Genomic DNA, 21,603 nt, shown 5'->3' on the forward strand with positions numbered 1-21,603 from the left:
AATGAGTATATTATTTACTACCCATTTCTTGATATTTACTCAAAATACTTAATAATGGCCTATTAGTGACTGTCTAATAAAACTTGATGAGACCATATAACCTTTCGTCTTATAACACTAAAAATCTAAAATTACGTCACATAAGAAAAGAAAATACGAAAATAAAATTACGTGTTTTACGCTAAATGTATAAAATCCGATATAAATACTTGAAACACAGCTGTGCAAGATCTGCGGCGAAGTCATAGACAATCTAGAATCTAATGCAACTCAGTCTTTGATTCCATAGCAAGATATTGGTACCAAGTGTCACGAGCTTGTAGTTCAGAGCAGGAAAAGCTAAGAGAGAATAGTAGACAGAAGAGCAGGTACCAATCCCTGATTACTTTCACAACTGAAAAGAAAAAAAAAATCAACTTTATCAATTAATACAACAAGGTCAATCAACAATCCATGTTTTATTTATTTCAATCCATGTAATACTGAATAAGCTGTGCTTTGCTGCTTTACTTTTACGAAATAAAAATAAACTAATTTCTTACCTCTATTCGTGTTTCTGCAATGTTTTCTTCATTTCTTAATAATTCGTGTTTCAAGCCATTTCTTTGCCTGAAAAAAAAAAGTAAATATTACTCACATATTCATTTTGGACCCTCATGATTTTGAAACCTCATGCTCATATTCCAACATTTTCACCATGACGCGGCGGACGCGGCGCAGGCAAGAAGTTAATGTGAAACCAAATATTGAATTTCTGTGGTATATAATAATGTACATAAAACGTGGCTATAAATATTCGACCCTTTGTTCCTCGCCCTCGAAGTGGCGTTTTGTTCGGAAGCGGTTTCCGCCGCGTGCGCCTACGCAGGCTCGGAACTCGTATCAAGTTACCGCCACACAACAGGGAAGCCACAAACGAGACTTTATTTTGACGTGCACACCTCCCTATACGTTCGAAATACAACTTTTATGGTCCTTCGTCTCGGATTACGTTACGTATTAGTTTTATGTTTTATTACAATTACAATTTGAGAGAGTTGCCCTGAAAGTATTGATTTACTTGCAGGATTCGTAATCCGATTAAGTTTTTTACATAAATCAAAATGTTCAAGTGTTACCAGTTCTAGACCAGAACCAGACCATGTTAGAGGAGGAAAGTGCACAGATTAACCCCCTATAAAAAGTACATAACATTTGTGACGGTTTTACTTCCGAAATTGCTTTGCTCCGGATTTTTTGTATGTAACAACTTCGCTTGTCTCTGGGCCTGCAGCCACCTTTTCAAAATAACACTCGTGACTGTTTCAATTTCGCGACTGCTTCACGGAACGAAGCGATTTCAGAATCAAAGCTTTCACTTTGTCTAGATCTCTGAAATGGATAAAGTCTCGTATTGCTCTAAGCGACAATAGCCCAACGGTGTCGGTATCGGACTGGCTGAATCGAGATCTGAGGGACGCGGGTTTGAACTCCATTATCCGCTGGAATATTGTGGTGAACCCACTCGTAACACAAGAATATTTAAAGTACGGCCAACGAGAAGTGATACCAAATGTAAAAAAACCCAATGTCATGGGTGAACCCGTCTGACTTTGACATATTTTGGCGGGAGAACGAGACATTACGACAAATACACAAGATGGGAAGAGACAGAATATATTGTCAACTCGACAGTCGTATCGACCTTTTGTATCGCTGCTAGCTGGCCGTACTTTAGCTCAGTACAAGCACAAAATGGAATTTTGTGGTACAAGGCGGTTAACGGGACTGATATTATTCTTAATTTAAAAAAAGATTTCAATACTGATCCTTACAAGTATATCCTCCTCCAGACGATGAGGCCGGTGTAGGCGACGCAGACGATGCTGCAAGTTATGGCCACCATGATGCCCGCAGCCAGGCCCACGGGCTCGCCACGCATGCCCGAGTAGCGCACTCGCTCCGAGTCCTTGAGCACCTCGCCGTTCACTAGAATTGACATCAATAGTTTTTTAAAACATTTTAATATTACATCGGTATTAATAAATGTAGTGCAGTGCAGCTGAGTACCGAACGATTTGGAAGTCCTTGAAGCGTCGTGGAAGAATCAACCGCGGTCGTCTTTTGGTTGAAACGAACTAATTGGTTTTTTTAATATTGAAATAGATTTATTCGAATACCACGATATATAATGTTTCTATTTAGTCGGTCAGATCAGATTACAACTTAATTGCAAGACCATAAAAAAAATTTGAATTTTCTCTTACCATATTCACTTGGTCTCAACTTTTATTTACAATAAACAGAATTTTTTTTTAAAACTAAGGCAAACTTAACTCTAAACAAAATAAAAATATAAACTTATTTTACTCAAAAATAATTGGTTTGTACATTTCAGATGCGAACGATAGAAAATATTCCTATTTTTGCGGAAAGTCTATCAGTTGACTTTCCACAGCCTTTGCACTGTCAAGACTGCAGTGCCCTGCATATCGCTGTGATTTATCTACTTGTCCCACCCTGGCCCATCCACTTCAAAGGGTTGAGCCCGAACTTTGGTCAATCTTCTTCAATCGCCAAAAGCAATGATCGTTATCACCGCTCTATCTTTAATCTACACGCGTACAATTTCCGAAAATATCACCGATGTTTACGTACTTTCAAGCCTCAAGTTCCAAGTAAGGATTTGCATGCACGTAACAATTAGGAGCCTTATTCGATTGGACACGGACTTTCACGCGTGAAGCGGTGAATTTTTGATTTACACGTATGACACGTATCTGCCTCAAACCTGCCTACTTTATCCGCCTTTGTTGTAAAGAGTATGAAAGTTTCTCTTCAACCGTGTATATCAGCTCTCTATTCAACTATAGGTATGACGTTAATAATTAGTGACCATGCGAACTCCATTCGATTTATTAACTGCAAGCGCGGCGCCTCATAGGGTCCTGCGCCAGCGTTTATTGAACTGCTTAATAGATTCCTTTATTTTAAACTGTTCCGTGTTTCTTCCGAGTTGACACGTTGACGTTGCGTTATAAGTTACCTAGTCAAGCGTGAGAATAGGGTACCTATGCAAGCAATAATTTTCTCAAGTAAGGAAAGACCAAAATTTACGGGAATGAAGCCGCGATCGGAAGCTAGTATTTAATAAATTTACCTTGTAAGAACTCCGCCTGTGAGTCAGGCACTCCGGGCAGGATGACCCGCTCGTCTTCAGAATCCTCTGGAAACGACGGCAAGTCTATGTGCTCCTGGTTGTCGTCGCGCGAATGCAGCATGTCGAAAACCTCGGACCTTCAACAATCAGATCAAAGAACATAATTAGAACATTATGATAACATGTTTTTAAAGTTAGATACTGAAATACTGAATAGGACTAGGTATCCCAAAATGAGACATTTGACGCGAAACTATATTTTGCTGACAATACACTTATGCAAAAGTTTTGCCTTGGAAAATCGCCACAAATTTGATTTTTTTGCGTGGAACATGCAGTATATCTACTCGTTTATGAGTAGTTCTTCTACCTGAATAAAGTTATTCTTAACGTCAGGTAAAACTATCAATTTCAATTAGCTATTGTCTTACTAGATCTAGGTCAGCCATTTCATTTAATCGCAAGAAAAATGCTTTTCTTGCGACTATATCACAATAAACTAGATAGATCCAATAAAATCCACGCAAGTAATTTCGAAAGTGCAGTTCATTGAGCCGGCTTTGCTGTTGCTAAATTGTCGTTGCTGCGTCATAAAGTTGTGATAAACCTAACTTACTGCCATATTTTATGGAGACAATCTGCAGAGCTGTTATCATGAATTAATAATATTGTACATAAATTATATTGAGATTACTGTTAAAGCATTTGTTTTATGATGATTTTAACCAACTTCAAACAAATTGCTATCTCACCACACGACGAGAGACGCCAGTAAACTTTTTGCGTTGCGACAACAGTGGCGTGACTTGTCCCATGCCTCGTGCTATCCTTACAAGCATTGCCCATACCCATCACGAGTCATTATTTGCCAGATGATCATGTCTTCACCAGTGGCGGCGTAGCATGGGTTGGCACCCGGGGCGATCACCCCCCCGTCATAAGTCCTAAGGCACCCTCTGGTACCCCCCAGGATTTTGGAGTTACCTACCGATTCGAAGATTAAAAAGACAATCGCACCCCCCCCCCCCGTATCATGGACATAGACCGAGATTTGCCATGCAGATTCGTCAGTGAGTACTAATCTGCACGACTTGTGTCACCCCCTGATGCTTGGCACCCGGGGCGGACCGCCCCCACCGCCCCCCCCTTACGCCGCTACTGGTCTTCACCAACCTTGGATGCAGTCCGCCAACCGGCCATTGTGGAAATCATTGGGGCAGGCCTATATTCAGCAGTGGACGTCCTATGGCTGAAATGATGATTATGATGATGAACATGTCTTCACCAACCTGCTGACGCCATCTTTGTCGTCTACCAGCAGTTTCAGCAGCGTCGCGTTGGCGTTCAGTGTCTTGTACCGACTGTTGTCCTCCACCTCTTTGCCTAGGCTGGGAAGTGTGCTCTCGTCTACCTTCGGACTGACAGACGTCTCGCCGTAACTTAACTTGACACCTGGAAAAGTGGCCGTTTTAGTTCTGGGAGTTTTAAATCAACACCAGTTTCATTCATCATGACAGGGATAAGACTACCTAAATTGTGCTCTTTTGTGTGTTTCTTTCTTTTCGTGTTTTGTGTTATGTACTGAAGTGTTTAGATATCTTTACTGACTATCAGTAGTAATTCATTTTAAACATTTATTGCGAACTGATTATCATCTCTGACATGCTTTTGGTTGTAGTAATCGTGAGATTACTCATAAAATTTTACCTATATCTGAATCATCATCGTCATCGTGTATTGTCATTTATCAATAGCGTTCATATGTTAATGAGGTTCTAAGTACCAACCAACTCTATCGGGTTTACGAGCATGCTTGTCGGTTTATATGTCCCATTAATGAATATGTAGAGAAATGCTGCTGCTGTAAAAAACAATATTTTCTTTTATCACTCAACTCATTTGCAGATAGGTTGGTACGGGCCTTCTGATTACGTAGGTTATACCTAAGATAATGATTATATTACGTCCCATTTGCATAATCATGTATGCGTCGCATATGATCAAAGAATTAATTATTATAAAAAGCTTCTTTGCATTCGCAAGGTGTCGATTGTAGGTGATTGTCGAATGAATTGGAATATAAGGGAGAGTCCGCTAATTTGGACCAGTTTTTTTCAATCCCATTTTACACATAGTTTTCTTTTGTTTTTGCTAATGTCCATGGTATATAATAAAAGATAAATTATTCAACTTACTATTTCATAAGTATTAATTAACATGATTGTTGTATATTTGGCACAAATCAACAAAATACGAACTCAGAACTTCGGTCCAATTTAGCCAACCGGTTCGATAATTTGTACCACAGGGTTACTAAATTGGATTTCAATATATTTCAAGCCTATAAAAAAACTATGGCAAAATATTATACGATACATTCTTAACAAATTAGGAAACGAAAAGGAACAGTATTTAATAACATAGACAATCGATATTGTTCTACACGTTATCACGATTTTGAGTACAAGTTTTGTAATTCCAATTATCGTAACGCACACTTGTACCTAATCTACTTATTGCCAGTATTTTGCTTTCATTTATTGTTAGTCAAACATAACTACACTATTATAATATGATTTACTAAAAAAAAATCAAAATCCTTTGGTAAAGTTCCATACAACTTGATGTGGTACAATTTAGCCGACTAGGTTATAGTGCTTTTAAAAAATCGGTAAAAAATATAGCTTATAAATACCGAAAAATGTTTCAAATAATTGTAATCCGCACTAATTTACGCTTCTAAATAATATATTAGAAACACCCTGTGATTAAATTTAACAAAATTACAAACTAAACATGCATTGTCAAAAGTTACTTGAAAACAATGAAAAAATACTTTTCAAAATAAAACACACGTGTTTGTTGTCACGGCAAAAACCACATGGCCGATATTAATTGAATTTAGTTGTGTATCGCTGAGTGTTGCAAATGTTGCAATTACAGACATTCAATAAATACTTTACGAAATATGAGGGTGGTACAATTTACCCGGCGGTACAATATACCGAACTCTCCCCTATGTATTTTAAAATGATTTTGCATAAGTAAGTGCAATCTTCTAGTTGGTAGACTCTGGAAAGTATGAACGGCACAAATTGTAGACTTGCGATATAAGATTTTATCATGAAAATAATCTCTTCTAGTTAAGCAAGATACTATCTACAAAACTAACACATGTAGAGCAAAGGCATCTGTTTAGATTGGGTTGCACTATCTTACTTTAACTTTAACAAACGTCAAAAATCTGTCAAACTCCATACAAAAAGCATCGGTTATCGTCAAAGTTACGGTCAAAGTTAGGTGGTGAAACTCAGCCTTAAGTTGTCATAGGAATTAAGTTAAATATGATAAATGTTAGATTTGTGTGTGAAAAATAGTTCCGTTATCGGTCAGCTAGGTTTGGGTGTGTGTTAAGTGTTAGCATATCGAATTTGAACTGCAGTTAACCCAAACTTATCGCAGTGCAAACATTCTCGATACAGGCCAGCGCGATTAGTGGGTCACTCGCAACTTTGCTAACGTGGGCTTAACGGTGAAAAGCCGGTTTTAAAGTTGTAAGGCTTTTAGTATCCGAACGTCTGTAAATATTTCATTTCGTCGGCCTCGATGACTCGGTGCATCATAATTTCAGGGTACGATTCCGGGTTTTGGGCAAGTTTGAAACTTTTTGGGCAATGATTCATTTTTTGCCATGAACAAGTAGGTATGTATCTATGTATGTATGTTTTGACCTTTGTGGTCTTTTCAGAAAGATGAGCGGTTATACATGGCGTTACTGAACCTAATTCAAAGATAAAATCTACACTAAGCCGGATACACCTTTGTAACACCATGCTTGTGCATGCTGCAGGGAATTTCCTATTTAGGTTCTACACTTAAAGTAAAGATGAACGGAGATAATTTCTTGAGAACTATCAGCGGAGGTCAGAGAGGGCAAACCAACAAAGTCCGCGAGTATCATTTAGAAGTAATTTATTATCGTCGTTCGTCGCAACTAGGGATGTTATGGATATGTAGTTTCGGTTATGGATACGGTTACGGATATTGAAATAATATTATACCGGTTTCGGTTACGATTACGGATATTTTTTTCATTTCGGATATCTGAAAGTTTCGGTTACGGTTACGGATATCTGTGCTGTATAATGCAAATTGCAATAGTTGCCTAACACAGTTCATGCCTTACGAATAGAATGGGTACAGAAGAGATTTCTTTGGCATCTGTCTCCTTCTTTTGGTATCACAGAAAAGCTTTTAAAAAAACTCATGTAGATACTTCAAAATGCAATAATTAAATCAGCGTAGGGACTTGCTTGACTCTGCCTATATCCGAAACTATCCGAAACTTTTGAATCGGTTATGGTTACGGTTACGGATATTTTTTTATTTCGGATATCCGAAAGTTTCTGTACCGTTATGGATATCCATAACATCCCTGGTCGCAACATTGCTTCAAATGATTCCGAGACCATGTCACGGTTCAAAACTAGTTTTGGGAATGGCGACGTATGATTCATTGAGCTTCGGTAGATTTGCATGTTACAGTCTGATAGAAATCGAAGTGAAAGTAGTTAACGTGAAACTAATGTAAACTTATTCATAGCAGCTTTTTATTGAGGTAGAGGCTATGTAATCGAACTTGTAACTTATAATTATTTCCGTTAGTTTAATAAGTATATCTACTACCTTGACTTTCTAGGACCTTTTTTTCCCATTGTTCGTCCACCTTTTTATTTTTTCTAGGTTTTTTTAAAACAATTAGGTATTTTATTCGTAAGCCTACTTGGGTGTTGAATGAATCTTGACCTCTGACTGATTATAATCGCATTTTCACACGGCTATTAGAAGGCGTTTTAAATATTCTATTGTAGGCAAGATTTTTGGGTAAATTTATTAGATAATATTGTGCCTAAAGGTATAAAAAACTTTAATCGCTTTTGATAGAGTAAAAGGGTTTGAATGTACAAAAGCGCAGCGCAATTAAAACTTTCGATAGATTAACGTAAACTCTTATTACAAAGAATTTTCTTACGCAAGAAGGTAAAAAACTCATGTAGAGGTGTACCTACGATAGCTTGTGTATATTGGATTGTCCATTAACTAATGTCCCAAATAGCTAAATTGGTTAAGTGGACGGTTATCTTCAACCTCCAACTATAGGCGCGACGACACGGCCAACATTTTTTAAAATTATATGCTACCTAAGGCACTGGTATTTCAAATGTAAACGAATCTTTGTTAACATAGTGTATGTGTAATGTTTGGTTACATAAATAATTACAATGCTTACGTGCGAAACGAATGAATAATTATATTCTTCTGACTAATAGATCATAGTGAACCTTGGGCGATTACCACTTTTTGTCTGCTTATAGGTAAAATCTTAGAAGGAAAATATATTAATAGATATATCACAATTCTTATACCATCAGCATAAATTGAAAATCCACATCCGCAGTACAATTTATTCATTCAACTGATGCCACCTAGTCTGATAGAGCGATAGGAGGTAATTGACTTCAAAGACATGTTTCCGTTATTGTAAGCTATCAGTAATGGCCTCTTGTAAGATATACGGGTGTATTGTATAATTGTATTAAGCTTATGGCTTGAGATTGATCACGGAAGCATCTAGCCATGTAAAGAAAAACACGTTTCTCGCGACCCCGACTGTAGGGACGACCAACGGCAAAACGAGTTGAAAATAGGTACTGACATCGTATGTGGATCTCCATAGATGCGATTTTGCAACCAATATTATGTAGTCCGATCTGTTGGCGACTGTACTTTGAAACTGCTGCTCTCAAGCAAACGAAGTAGATTAAGTAAACGCAAGTTACATTGTGGCGGTTTAAGTGTTAGGTCACGAGTCACGATATGGGCCCGTAACTTAGGCATAGCTGCAGCTTGGATAAGCTAGAATCTAGATATCAACAGAGCATAGTTCACATAATGCCTTACCTTATCCATAACATTTGCGGAACGGTTTAACTTAGCTGTCGCGATCAACGGGCTCACTTTTACTCAAGGAATTTTATGATTGGGCGCAAGATTTGACAGTTACCTTAATCATATCAAAGAAAGCTTCATTGTCTGAATTCCTGGAGAAGGCAGCCAAATGGAAAGGTCGCGTTGAGGTAAAATGAGTAAGTTCGAACCTCATTCATTCACGGCCAAACGGCGGATGAATCACCGCAAATTACTCTACGCCACTTACTACAGACTGGTTGTTTTGTCGCTGAGATCACATAAAAGGCATAATTAACATAAGTTGTCATGAGTCTTACTATTCGGTACTACACACGTCCGGAAAATTAGATACTATGTTAGCAAAGTGAATCATCAATGTAAATGACTACTCGTCGTTCATTTAACTCGTAAATATTAACTACTTCGTAGTAAATTTTATCACTTATCATTTCCTTATCAAAAACATTTTAAGATGTGCTACTGTAGCAGATAGCAGTGCTTCAGTGCAGGTTTGAACATGAGCGCATGGACAAAAAAAAACCTTTTTCAGAATTCGCGAAAATTTCGTTCCGTCTCCTTTTTCTGACTTCCTCTGGAATCAGTCGTCATAAGCTGTAGTCTGCTCATCATTATACCTTTAGTGGGATGCATAACCGTGAAAACCGTGATTTTGTCTGTCATGTTCACTTGGTAGCTTTACCCAACATTTGACCATTTCGCAATTCGTATTCTTCTTCCATCATTCTAGAATCTAAACATCACGCGGAAAGGAAATATTTTTTATGTATTCAATTGTTAGCATAGCCTCATTTCGCTAATTTTGTTGCAGAGTAGGAACTTAACTCACTAATGACCAGCAATGATCATTAAAATCTCGACTAGTCTGATAGGAAATTACAATTAAAAAGAGCTATAATTTTGCAAAGATTAAGTTAACTTGCTAATGATCCTGTATTGTATCCCTTTGCATCAACGCAGATTGAAAAATTATATTTCCTCGTAAATTCCTTTACTTAGAGAGATTTCGCGGAAAAGAACCCTTTTTCGTTTCTTTATTTTGACGATGATTCATTCAGTTGATTTCAATAATTTTATTGTCTTGGAGGAGTTAAAAGAGCATATAAGTAGTTACATTTTACAGAACCTCTGGTTTATGTTTATTTTAGGACTTTATTGTTTTACATATGGGTGATAATGTGATTAAACTGGGAAAATTATTCCATGGTTTGCTGTTACACTTACGTAATATTCAAGTGTAAACCAAAATGATGTGACAATTGTTATTGTTCAGGTAGCAACATTAGCATGCTGTAAAACAAACAACTTACCCAGCACGGCCACGAAGAATAAACACGCGGAGTACTGCGCCATTTCACGAATAAGCCCTGGAACGATAGTTAGTTGAGTATAGTTATTATTGTTTATTACCTAGGCCAGTTTGAGGGCAGTGCTAGAAGCCTTTCGATGTTGACATTAGGATAATGCTAGGAGTTGATATACATAATGTTGAGGCTTTCCTGAATTTTCCGTTTTTTTATGCATATCAAGGCAGGTATTTGACCACAATCGCACTTGGTGTTAAGTGTAGGATGCAGTCTAGGATGGTACATATCTGCCCGGATTATAGTCTTCGGGAAAGACAGCATCAGGCAGCGAATTATTATTTAATAATATTCTCTTCAGAAGTCAGATTCTGAGTGTATTATTTTAATAATATTCTGTACTTTTATTCTGTGCAGGAAATCAGAGCCACCTCAGAGCTAATGTAAGTTTCACTTTATTTACGTAGACGTAGGAAACATTATCTAGGTAGGTACTACCTGCGTAGTTCAACGCATTAGAACATGCTTATCTGGTTACCCTTTGTCCAGAACATTAGTATAAGCAAGTAGTGAATAATATTGTTATGAACAATACGAAAGATAAGGCATAATAGGGCAGTCTTTATTTTAATGAAGAGCATTTTGATCTCGTTATGTGTCAGTTTCGAATATAAATTGGATAAGTTATCTTCAATTAAAAATTATTACTTCTCATCAGAAACTTCCATTCGCACTTAATAAAATATCTTATCAACTAAAATAAAAGATAAAACAAACAATGATCTTACGCTAAAATTCCGCAACTTTGAGATTCCGGTATCACAACTACAACTAGACAACAGAAACACTTTCGCGGTGTAAAACTATACCAAACCAGTTCTGGAACAAGACTAAAAATACCTGAACTCGTCTCGGAGATCTGAGTTGGGTTTGCACGTTCGTTTTAATTGAATGTCCGGTGGTTGTGTCACTTTTGTTTTGGTCACATGCGAGGGTGGCGCGAGCGTGCGCCGGCGGCGGAGGCGTGCGGTACTCTGGTCCTCGCGAGCCTCGCTTGCACCCGGCGCGGGAGCCGCTGACCTCACCGATGCAGGAAGTCCACTAAATTCAGCATCACGTGGACACGGCGTCGAAGTTGCTTCGAAGCCCTACGCTTTGACATGGTAAAGTATGAGTAGGTACTGTCTTAATCCATGTCGAAATGACTGATAAATCTTAAGGCTTATCTTACTTGACCCGATTGGCTCAGTGGGGCGGTGTTATCGAACGCAGCGGATCCCGGGTTCGAAAATTTCTAACGAAACGAAACGATATTTCCTCAATTCGTATCTGGGTGTTACTGGGTTTGAGTTTTTGGAAAACATATTCATTTTCTGCGATATCGAGACTACACGAAGTTCAAGCTTTAGGACGCAGACTAATTTCATGTTTATCATGTTCCAATTCAGGGATCTTTCATCAAATTGCGTTACAGTTAGCTCTACTTTGTTAACCTAAATCAAAAATCCATTCATATAATTTTTGGTGTAACAGTTCCAAATACAACCACAAAGGCTGGCGATAATGATGATATCTACTCAATTACATTCACTGTTATGTGTAACATTGTTCGTTGCCGTTGCGGCATGATCGCGGGATCGCGGCATCCTGCGCCCGCGCCGCGGGAATCCGTGCCGGTGACCTCGGGCTCGGCACCGCGAGCGAAAAATAAATGGAGGTGTCACTACTGCAGTATTATTTGGCTACTAAACTTTTGCCCGCGGCTTCGCGCACGTGTATTTCGGTTTGACTCAGAAAGTCTTTATTTCCCTTCCAAAAACCAGGGTTCATCCTATGTTTTAGCCATTTACAGGTAGGTAAGTTTATCTATGTTGTATACTACTCTTTGTATGTAAATCTTCAAGCCATTATTAGACCGAAGAGTAGCTAAATCCGTCGAGACAAAGGTGAGACATTTACTTTTAAAACTGCTGGTCTGCACTGCACTGGTCTGGGACAATGGGATGTCATGGGTAGGGAAACGAATCGTGATGAGGCTTAGTAGAAACTTACCTTATAATTTGATTCACAACTTTTGCAAATTAGGTTTTATTTTGAGTCATCATATTTACCTACTCACCTTAAAGACGCGATTTTTCATTTGTGTGCGTTTTTCCTTATCCAAGAAAGTCGTTTTCCGTGCGGAAATACATTTCGATGTTGATTTCTTCACCTCTTACAGAAATCAATTCAATGACACAGATGCAGAAAGTTTTCCAATTGTAATTACAACGACCGCTTAGGGAGAATAAATTAATCATGCAATCTCTTGATCAGGGTAACGGAACAAGGCTTCTTGAAGTTCTTGAGCTGCAGACCATTCAAATAACACGTTTTGTTATTCTTTTATTTTGTTCGATAACGCAGTTTAGCTTCCTTTCTCACTCATGTGAGATTCATCATTATCATAATCATCATGTCATTCAGTCTCCACTGCTGCAGGTGCAAGACACTCCAATTTACCAAAACTGAATGGAGAATTTTTGGCATACAGTGCCTAAGCTGGCCGGACGGATTGTGGAGGACAACAACATCACTATATTAAGGCTATTAACACCTATTACGATGATGTGAAAATGATTAACTTTTATGAACCAACTTGTTAGATTAACTAAAATAAACTACAACACTAATAAGGTCACTGTGTGAACTTTACTTGGCGCATCAGAAATATTCAAATTACTTATGATTTTATCATAACTTTATGACGTGGCTTACTGCTTAAATTAATCATGAGATCTTTGGCTAATGGAAAAAAACGTAAGCAGCACCACAAGATGCCTGAGAGGCAGATGCGTATTTATTAACAGACATGTTTCTCGTTTTGCCTTGTTGGCTCGAAGGCGATTACAGTTTTTGTTCACCTTCGCTTCCAATATGTACAAGTACCTGTTCCATGTACCAACCAAACTCTTTTGCTATCTTAATTTAGATTATTTAGTATAATTTACGAAGAGCAGATGATTAAGGCGTAGGTACCTATTAATTTTAGGTTTATATTTTAGAGCTTTTCAAAGATTAAAGAATGATCATCGAATCTAATAGCATTAATCGAACACACAGCTGCACGATGAGTTCCTTCTTTGTCAAAAAATAAAGTTGTAAACTAAAATAGAGCGCATCTTTAACAATTGCACTATTATAGTGGTGCTTATTGATGATTTGTACTTAGGTGGATAATTGATTCTAGGTCTACTTAATTAGTTCTTTGCTCCTTGTTTGCTCGCAATTGACGTGACCTTTCCCAGGAGGTCCTAAGCCCTAGCGGCGTTACGGTTGTTACACAAATGTTCTACCTCCCCATACACATATCTAACGTATAATTTAATCATTCTCAAAGTAAGTTCGCAGTATGTAGGCGTACTTGACAATGGCTCGCAAAAAGTTTGATTAGTACTTTGGATACCGTTAGCAAGAGTTTTAGCAATATCAATAGCGATCGTTCTTTTTTGCGGACTTATTCGCAGGAAAATGATGCCACGCAGTTCTTTGTTTCATTTTTCAATAGATGGATTGAATAAGGATTGTAGTCAAAGGTCTGCAAATTCATCTTCTCTGCTGTAGGACAGTGCACTCGCTGCAGACAGTAATCCACATTGGCCACAGAGGCCACGTATAAATAAAATTAGTCTGAATTAAGTATTTTTCGTTGCCTAATCATAGTGCAAGAAGATTTTGACAATGACTATGACAAACTAATCAAAATCTCTGTCTCATCTGTGATCAAAACCACCAAAACAATCTCAAATGTTCTGAATAAAAATGTGAATAAAAGTGAATAAATTAAGAAAAGCCAAAAAAATATAAAAATCCTTTTAAAATGTAAAAAAAGAGAAGGATAAATTTTTAATTAGTTACTTGAAAATTACTTGAAGTAAAGTGTTTGGCAATATCTTTAATGATGACGAAGATGAAAAGGAAAAGGTCTTCTACTTGCGTAGCCCGCAGTCGGAACTGCTCAAAAAACTCCCAAGTAAGAAGTACTAGTCAACAAAAAAAGTACTTGAATAAGAAGCAGTTGGCTCTGGATCAAAGGGAAAAGGAGCTGCAGAAAAAGGAAAGAGTGTTGCAACATAAGATAAAAAAATATAACAAACGCGACAACCGCAAAGCAAAAGCAGATAAAAAGGCGGCTAACAAGCTTAATCGTGCCCGGAAAAAGTTGCTTTCAGCACTTGATTCAAAGGACCGATTGAAAAAGAAACGATTAAGTAAAAGTACGATATCTTCTAGAATTTGGAAGCGCGGCAAGGGGAAGTTAAAAAAGAAAAAGCAAAAAAGTTTTATAGATACGATAACTGGGTGCCCTATTCAGTATATTACTGAATTAGTGAACAAGCCATGTCACTGCAATCAGGGATTGGGACGGGTGCGGCGCCGGGTGCCCAACGTGGAGTCGTCGTGTTTGAGAAGAATATTTGGAGGCCCGTGTAGCTGTCAGCCTGCTCCGAAAAGAAAGTATGCAGATGGTTATGGAACAAGGTTGGGAAACATGCTGCAAGCGTGCAGATGTGAGGCGCAAGATGCGAGGACCAGGTATGGGCCGGGTGGAGACTGCTACCTGATGACGCTCAGGCAGACCCCGCAGGTGTGGATCCACCACCGATGGCCGCGGTTGTATCCCCATTACTTGGGCGCGCGACACCAGTGGAAGAATTTACGTCACTGCCTGTTGTTCTGTGCTGGTATTCTGATTTGGACCCCGTGCATACTTTTCTTGGAATTATGTAAATGCTTCTGTTGTGCCTGTTGTTCAGATTGAACTTACCCACGAGAATTACATAATTAATACATGCATGTGTTGAAATTAACCTTCATGTTTTCTTCTGTTCAACCAATAGTTTTTGAATTGAGTTTCCTATAGGTTGTTGAGTCCGACCCTAACCTTCCTGAAAAGAAAGTACACACACCGGCAGATTTAGAGGAACGGAAAAAAAAGCATCAATATCATCATTATTTTAGGAAAAAAATGCCTAATTATGACATTATTTTTTAATTTAATTCTAAATATGAAAAAAATAATTGCCAACAGTATATTTTTTTAATTATTTTGTTTAAATTACCCCATCAACAGTTTCGTTGAGTGTTTTGAATTGAATGAAGCTTTTGCTAATTTGGATTTCTTTTACGTGAAAGATGTTTTTTTCTGAGAATTTTGTTGTGTAAGCATTCAGTTACTTATAAGGGTTTATTATGCCCAGCTTAGCACCGTCAGAAATCATTAAGGCAGATGAAATGAGAAGTAACGGCCATGCATACAAATCGGCTGCCGTAAGACGTCGTTGATCAGTATCGACCACCCATGGCAGTAACCAACGGTACAGATTGATCATTTCTGTCGTTAGGAGGAGGGTTCAAGTCAGAAAAAGGCGTACTTCGCGACGGGATGACCGTTTTTTACAACTTCGAGTTTTCAGAAAGTCGCGGTTACCTGCTGTTCAAGCCAGAAATAACCTTAAAGACACTCGAGGAGTAAGAGTGACTGAGCCCACAGTTCACAGGAGATTTACTGAAGTTGGTATAGGGTCGTGCATACCCGAGAAAGCTCCAACTTGTGACACAGCACCGAAAAAACATATTGAACTTTTCACGTGAATATCGTGATTGGGTCTTGAACGACTGGAGGCATGATCTCTTCACTTATGAGTGCAGAGTTCTCTTAAACCAGATCGATGGAAGATAGCGAATATGGAGACACAAAGAGAACGTAACATTTAGTCTTAATTTTGAAAATATCGTGGTTTATGGAGGTAGCTTAATTCTGGTGTGGGGAAGGATTTTTTTGGGAGCTCGCACGGAGTTAGTGGTGGGTGATGGAGGAAATACGACTTCTGAATGGTACACTAGGAACATTTTAGAAGAACATGATGTGCCATTTACTCCATTTATTGTGGACTCCTTTAGTTTAATTCACGATAATGTTCGTTTTCACAGTGCTCGCTCAGTACAGGCACATCTAAACCATTTGGATATACCCATGATGCAGTGGCTGGCAAGATCCCTAGACAAGAATCCTATAGAGCATGTCTTGGACTTTCTTAAAAGATGTGTTAAACTCAGAATACCACCGGTGATGTTGAGAAACGCGTTACTAGAGGAATGGCAGACATTGCCCCAAAATACCCTTCATATCATTAACTGCAGCATGCTCAGATGAATGGAAACCATCATCAGAGCAAGAGGGGGAAATACCCATCATTAATTCATTCATTTGGATAGTGATAAGCTACCCTAATTTTTAATCTGGCCACAATTTCTAATTTTTGTTCAAAACTGAAAAATTGAAATTTCGTTTCGATGATTTTTTATTAAATAAAAACGACTAAATATTTAAAAAATATATGTTATTTTATTTTATTTTAATTATCTCTTTATTTTGTATAATAAATATTTCATAGATCAGTAGTAATTTTCCTTATTTTCATACTTTTTTTTGCGTTCCGCTAAATCTGCCGGTGTGTGTATGTAGGCCTACTTCCAACACCTACCTACCTGTTTAACTACTTACATTGCGTTTTTTTCATCTGGTAGGCACCGCGACGAAAGCACAACCGAAATAATTCTTGCCTATGCATTTAAGCATAGACAAAACAAATTCAAAACATACCTAAGTAAAATTTACTTTATGAAGTAGGTATTTTTATTAAGAAGGATATGCTATTTAAATGTAGGAAACGTCAATAACGCCACCATGACGCTTAGAATTAATGACGTTTTGTCAATTTTGATAACTTTACATTGCTTTACATTTTAGGAGACGTATTAATTTATTTTATATGTTTATAACATATTTTAAGCTTTTACAAATATACAAATAATGAACTCGTGCTATATTTGGCATACCTACTTGTGTTCAATCATAACATACTCAAACACAGCAAAACGAAAATGAATGTGAACGTGCATCGTCTGAGAGTAGTAAGTTTTGATAAGGCCCTAAGCGAAAAGAGTAGTTTAATAGAAAAGGCTAAAAAGAAATTGAAAAGGAATAATGATTATAAAGTACTGCACAGGACTGTATCAACACAGAAGACAGGCAAAGTAAAAAAAGATAGAAACAAACTCAATCATGCTACTAACACGGAAAGAAAAGTGATTAAAAAGAACAAATACACAGCCTTTACGCCAATTAAAAAGATGAGCCTTGCATCTATTACTGAACTTTTTAGAGTACGTAAAAATGGTAATAATTTTAATGTTTTTGTTACTATGTTGTATTTAACTAAGTAAAGCTTACTAGGCCTAGATAGATACTATAGGAGACTATTAACTAGACTTGCAAATTTTTAACATGATTGAAGATAATCCGACTACACAGGTTTTACTGGCAAATCTGACCATCTCTACATTGGTTTAGGCGACACTGCCATGAAACACATTTTAAAAATACTCTAACATCCTGTATACCTACTTAAATATAGTTTTAAAATAGTGTCATATATAAATATGAGCGTGTGACTAAATTTAATAAACCCTTTTATTAGTTTCAGGGGATTTATTAAAGAGTCTTGCCTCAATTAGAACTATCAGTTTGGATGATATAAAGAAAACACTAATAAATAATGTGTATGGTAAGCGACTGAAGTGTAAACCCAAACAGGGCTATAAATATAATGTTTCTAAGAAGATCGGTCCACGAAAACGTGTTGAAAGTCAGGATGACATTAAAGTTTTATATTCTTTTGAGAGACCTAAGAGTCCTCCTGATCCAGATATAAATATTCCGCCAAAAAATTCTTACAAAAGAAATAATATCCTTCGCAGATCTTCTTCTGATCTATTTGGTATTGCCAGAGCACGCAGGGATACATATTTATGTTACCACACAACCAGAAATACTGGACTCTTCCCTACACCTAAAAGAAGAAAAAAGAGAACAGAATCTACGCCACACATTGTTCACCAAGTTTATCCGTTAAGCATAACAAATCGTAAATCTAAAGATTTGAGGTTTCAAAGAGAGGCTCTTTCAGATCATTACAATGTTGTCGGTTTCCCTAAGACCAGCAAAGTCAATGTTGATGAGCACCGACCGAAACCTCATAAGTGTGTAGCGAGACATAGAGAAGTGTCCCCACGTCCGTCCACTGCTATGTATGTGACTATGGATTGTAAGGGTCACACTAGTAATGCTAAGCGTACTAGTGCAGCAGTATTAACGGAGCCCATATCAAAATGCATGACGTGTATAAAGAAAATTACATCATGCCATGATAGGACACCAGCTAGAAGATCTAACATTTGTTGTACTATCTTTCAAATCTTATGCAATATAAAATGTCCTAAAGTATTGCAAACCACTCTACGGTACTTACTATTAGTTCTATCTATTATCGCTTGGTCACCATGCATTATAGCAGTGGGATTTTGTTGGCTTTTAGTTTATCCTTTGAAGCCAAATTACGTTTTTGAAGACGATAAAGAATTGGATGATGACGAAACATGTTGTAAAAAGAAGAGTGCATTTACCAAGGTAATGGACTGGATTGCCAAAACATCTCAACGCATGGCTTCTTCAATACGTGAAATACACAGATTATTAATGAACAAAGAAGAATGTTGCATCGAATCCCCGAACATCGCACAAGCTTCATCAGCTCCATGCCAAATAACGGCAGTACATAAAAAGAGCCGAACACCATGGCAACCTTGTCCTGATAGGAAATACATTTTGTATTTCGACAGCGTAAGAGGTTGGTTAATGAAACCAGTACGAAATGAAATTTGTGAAAAATGTAAGCGGGCAGAAGTAGTTCAAAATCTTAGTCTCGACCACCCTCATGAGTCCCCGTCACGTCCTAATAGAGCAGTAACTTTTTCGGACACAATGCACCAAGATAAAGGCAATATTGTATCCCGTGAATTTATACACAAATGTAAATGCCCCCCAAAAACCGCTCATAAAAGTAATGCTAATGTATGTACCCAAACGACATGTCGTAAAACTGAGAATCGTCTACCTAAATGTGGCATATGTGTAGATCCAGATGATATTCTTATTCAACGTATAGATAAAAAACCTGACCCAAAAAAAGGACGTAAGAAAAAATCTGTTTTTTGTGCTTACAGACCACCTATTCATAAAAAGACTAGTAAAATGCCAAAAGGTAAGTCTCTGAAGTGTCGCAAGTGTAAACCACGTACACGTGCTCCGTTTGCAAGTATGGGTCCTAGACTTAATATGAACCCACGAGGACCTTTTCAGTCAAGAGCAACTGCATTGTATAGTAAAGAGGAAGATGAACCTGATCGTTCCTTAGGTCAAAGATTTTGCGACTCTTGTAAATCCTGTGCACATAGTTTGAAGGAAGTCGTAACTGAAGCAGACAAGGTGTGGGATGTCGAAATGACCTGCAATAACATGTATATTCAGACTTTGAAGAAACGACCTTGTTTCTGGATATATCACTGCTGTAAATCTATGTACCCTGCGTTTTTAGCATTTCACAAACTTTGTTCAAATGCTTGTTATGTCTGCACCTTGTTATTTGGCATTTGTGTGTGGTGTCCACTGTTATTATGTTGTTATGGGCTATCTTGGCTTGTATGTGGATGCAATTAATTTAAATACATATTTAAAAAAAACTCTTTATTTTTTTATACCTACGCCCATCCGACGTTAATTAGGCCACATTTTGAAATTATTTCGTGATTAACTATTCGCAATAACGTGGCAATAATGACTAAATGATACACCTACTTACATGATGTAAGGAATGATCCTTAAAATCTCACTAGTTCTGATGGAATTACCTCGGTGGAACCGGTGAAACTTTTTCTTATCATTATTTCAATATTATTGAAGCCATGATAGCCGAACAGTGAAGGGATCAGACTAGCCGACTCGTGTTCCGAGAGACGCGGGTTCGATTTCTACCACTGCTCGACTATTGTGGTGAGCCCTTTCGTAACATAATTATTATTATGCTTAATTTAGCCTACCACGAGGGACTATGGGGAATTATGGAATTTTAGGCGGTGAGGGTATTTATTATAGTTCATAATCATGTAGGTCCATGTTCATAATATTGTACATTGTGTAAGTTTCAATAATGACATTTTAAAAATTAACAATCAATCTAACAATGAGTTCGTTAACAAGATTCAAACAGTCCCGCCCGCCAAGATTTCTGCTGAGAAATTACCAACATATATTTTTTTTAATTTTTAAATTCATGCTCATTATGATAAAAATTAAATCTGTTCAAATTAATTATAATTATTTAAAAAAGCGATTGTAACTAGAATCGGAACGCGGCCAAATGTCACTCTCATTTTGTCATTTGTCACTTGTCAGAGTTGTTGTCAGTGTCAGAGTTTGTTGACGTTTTGTTTTGTTGTGTGAACTCAAGGTTTTTTCTAAAATATCAAAATTACAATCAATTTGATTACAATTTATTTCGTCAGCTTTGTAGATATATGAGATTCATGCCAACATGCAGGCTGAAGATAAGCGTACCAAGCACCCAACAGACTTGGCATCTTTGGAGCCTGCTGCGAGGGTGAAACAGCTTGCAAACTACGGGACCATGGTCGAAGTGGACCCTAATGTCCCTCCTCGAAGGTAATTCCTCACTCCTAGATAACAAACGAGAATGTAACTTACTGCCTTTCAAACTCATAAAACCTTGTGCATGTAGCTAAAAGTGTGAACTCTACTGATGACTCATTGAAATTTACATTAGGTTTATTTAATTAACGCTTTGGGAACGTTTCCTCGTTTTATATGAAGTATTCGAATTACATTGCTTTTACAGGTATTATCGTTCAGGGTTAGAGATGGTGAGAATGGCCAACGTTTATCTGGCTGAAGGCAGTCTCGAAAATGCTTACATATTGTTCATGAAGTTTATGACCCTCTTCTTGGAGAAGATTCGGAAACATCCGGAGTATGCGTCTGTTCCGGCGCAAGTGAAGTCTGTGAATCAAGCCAAGCTCAAGGAAGTCATGCCCAAAGCTGAAAAACTTAAGCAAAAACTTCTGGAACAGTATGCTAAAGAACACATAGCATATAAAGAGAATGAGGCAAGTATTTCCAATCATACAAATATTGGGTATTGGCCATTTTTTAATGGTATTTGATGATTTTATGGTAGCTTTGCTTGTTGGATTTTTAGTCTGAGTTGTGTTGCT

The 21,603-nt window shown here is 37.6% G+C and overlaps 3 protein-coding genes across 8 annotated transcripts in view; 2 read left to right on the forward strand and 1 right to left on the reverse strand.

Annotated features, from left to right (window-relative positions):
- On the reverse strand, positions 1–11,462 carry LOC114361845 (uncharacterized). Of its 2 annotated transcripts, none has more exons than XM_028317052.1 (7): positions 11,332–11,462; positions 10,438–10,494; positions 4,429–4,591; positions 3,140–3,276; positions 1,815–1,968; positions 543–609; positions 1–394 (listed from the first exon to the last, which is right to left on the reverse strand). In XM_028317052.1, exons 2-7 carry the CDS (start codon positions 10,478–10,480, stop codon positions 389–391), a joined length of 570 nt encoding a protein of 189 aa, XP_028172853.1. In that variant the 5' UTR covers positions 10,481–10,494; positions 11,332–11,462; the 3' UTR covers positions 1–388. The 2 variants fall into 2 exon arrangements, with proteins under 2 accessions (XP_028172853.1, XP_028172852.1); XM_028317051.1 differs by having other exon boundaries at positions 11,220–11,459.
- The window catches only part of LOC114361843 (STAM-binding protein-like A), a 20,297-nt gene continuing 10,129 nt past the window's right edge, over positions 11,436–21,603 (forward strand). Inside the window, exons 1-3 of one of the 3 annotated variants that reach the window (XM_028317049.1) lie at positions 11,436–11,594; positions 20,878–21,034; positions 21,228–21,495. In XM_028317049.1, the coding sequence (XP_028172850.1) occupies positions 20,907–21,034; positions 21,228–21,495 (396 nt within the window). In that variant the 5' untranslated portion in view covers positions 11,436–11,594; positions 20,878–20,906. Of the gene's footprint in view, positions 11,595–20,834; positions 21,035–21,227; positions 21,496–21,603 lie in introns of those variants that run through there. The other 2 variants (XM_028317050.1, XM_028317048.1) reach the window with 2 other exon arrangements.
- On the forward strand, positions 17,146–20,115 carry LOC114361842 (uncharacterized). 3 transcript variants are annotated; one of them, XM_028317047.1, is made up of 3 exons: positions 17,146–17,653; positions 17,955–19,163; positions 19,540–20,115. In XM_028317047.1, the coding sequence occupies exons 1-3, from the start codon at positions 17,359–17,361 to the stop codon at positions 19,587–19,589; spliced, it is 1,554 nt and encodes a 517-aa protein (XP_028172848.1). In that variant the 5' UTR covers positions 17,146–17,358; the 3' UTR covers positions 19,590–20,115. The 3 variants fall into 3 exon arrangements, with proteins under 3 accessions (XP_028172848.1, XP_028172847.1, XP_028172846.1); XM_028317046.1 differs by having other exon boundaries at positions 17,146–17,388; positions 17,484–17,653; positions 17,955–20,115; XM_028317045.1 differs by having other exon boundaries at positions 17,955–20,115.

The sequence above is a fragment of the Ostrinia furnacalis genome, unplaced genomic scaffold (genome assembly GCF_004193835.3).
Source record: "Ostrinia furnacalis isolate ACB-3 unplaced genomic scaffold, ASM419383v2 OfSCF6011, whole genome shotgun sequence".
NCBI classification, from domain to species: domain Eukaryota; kingdom Metazoa; phylum Arthropoda; class Insecta; order Lepidoptera; family Crambidae; genus Ostrinia; species Ostrinia furnacalis.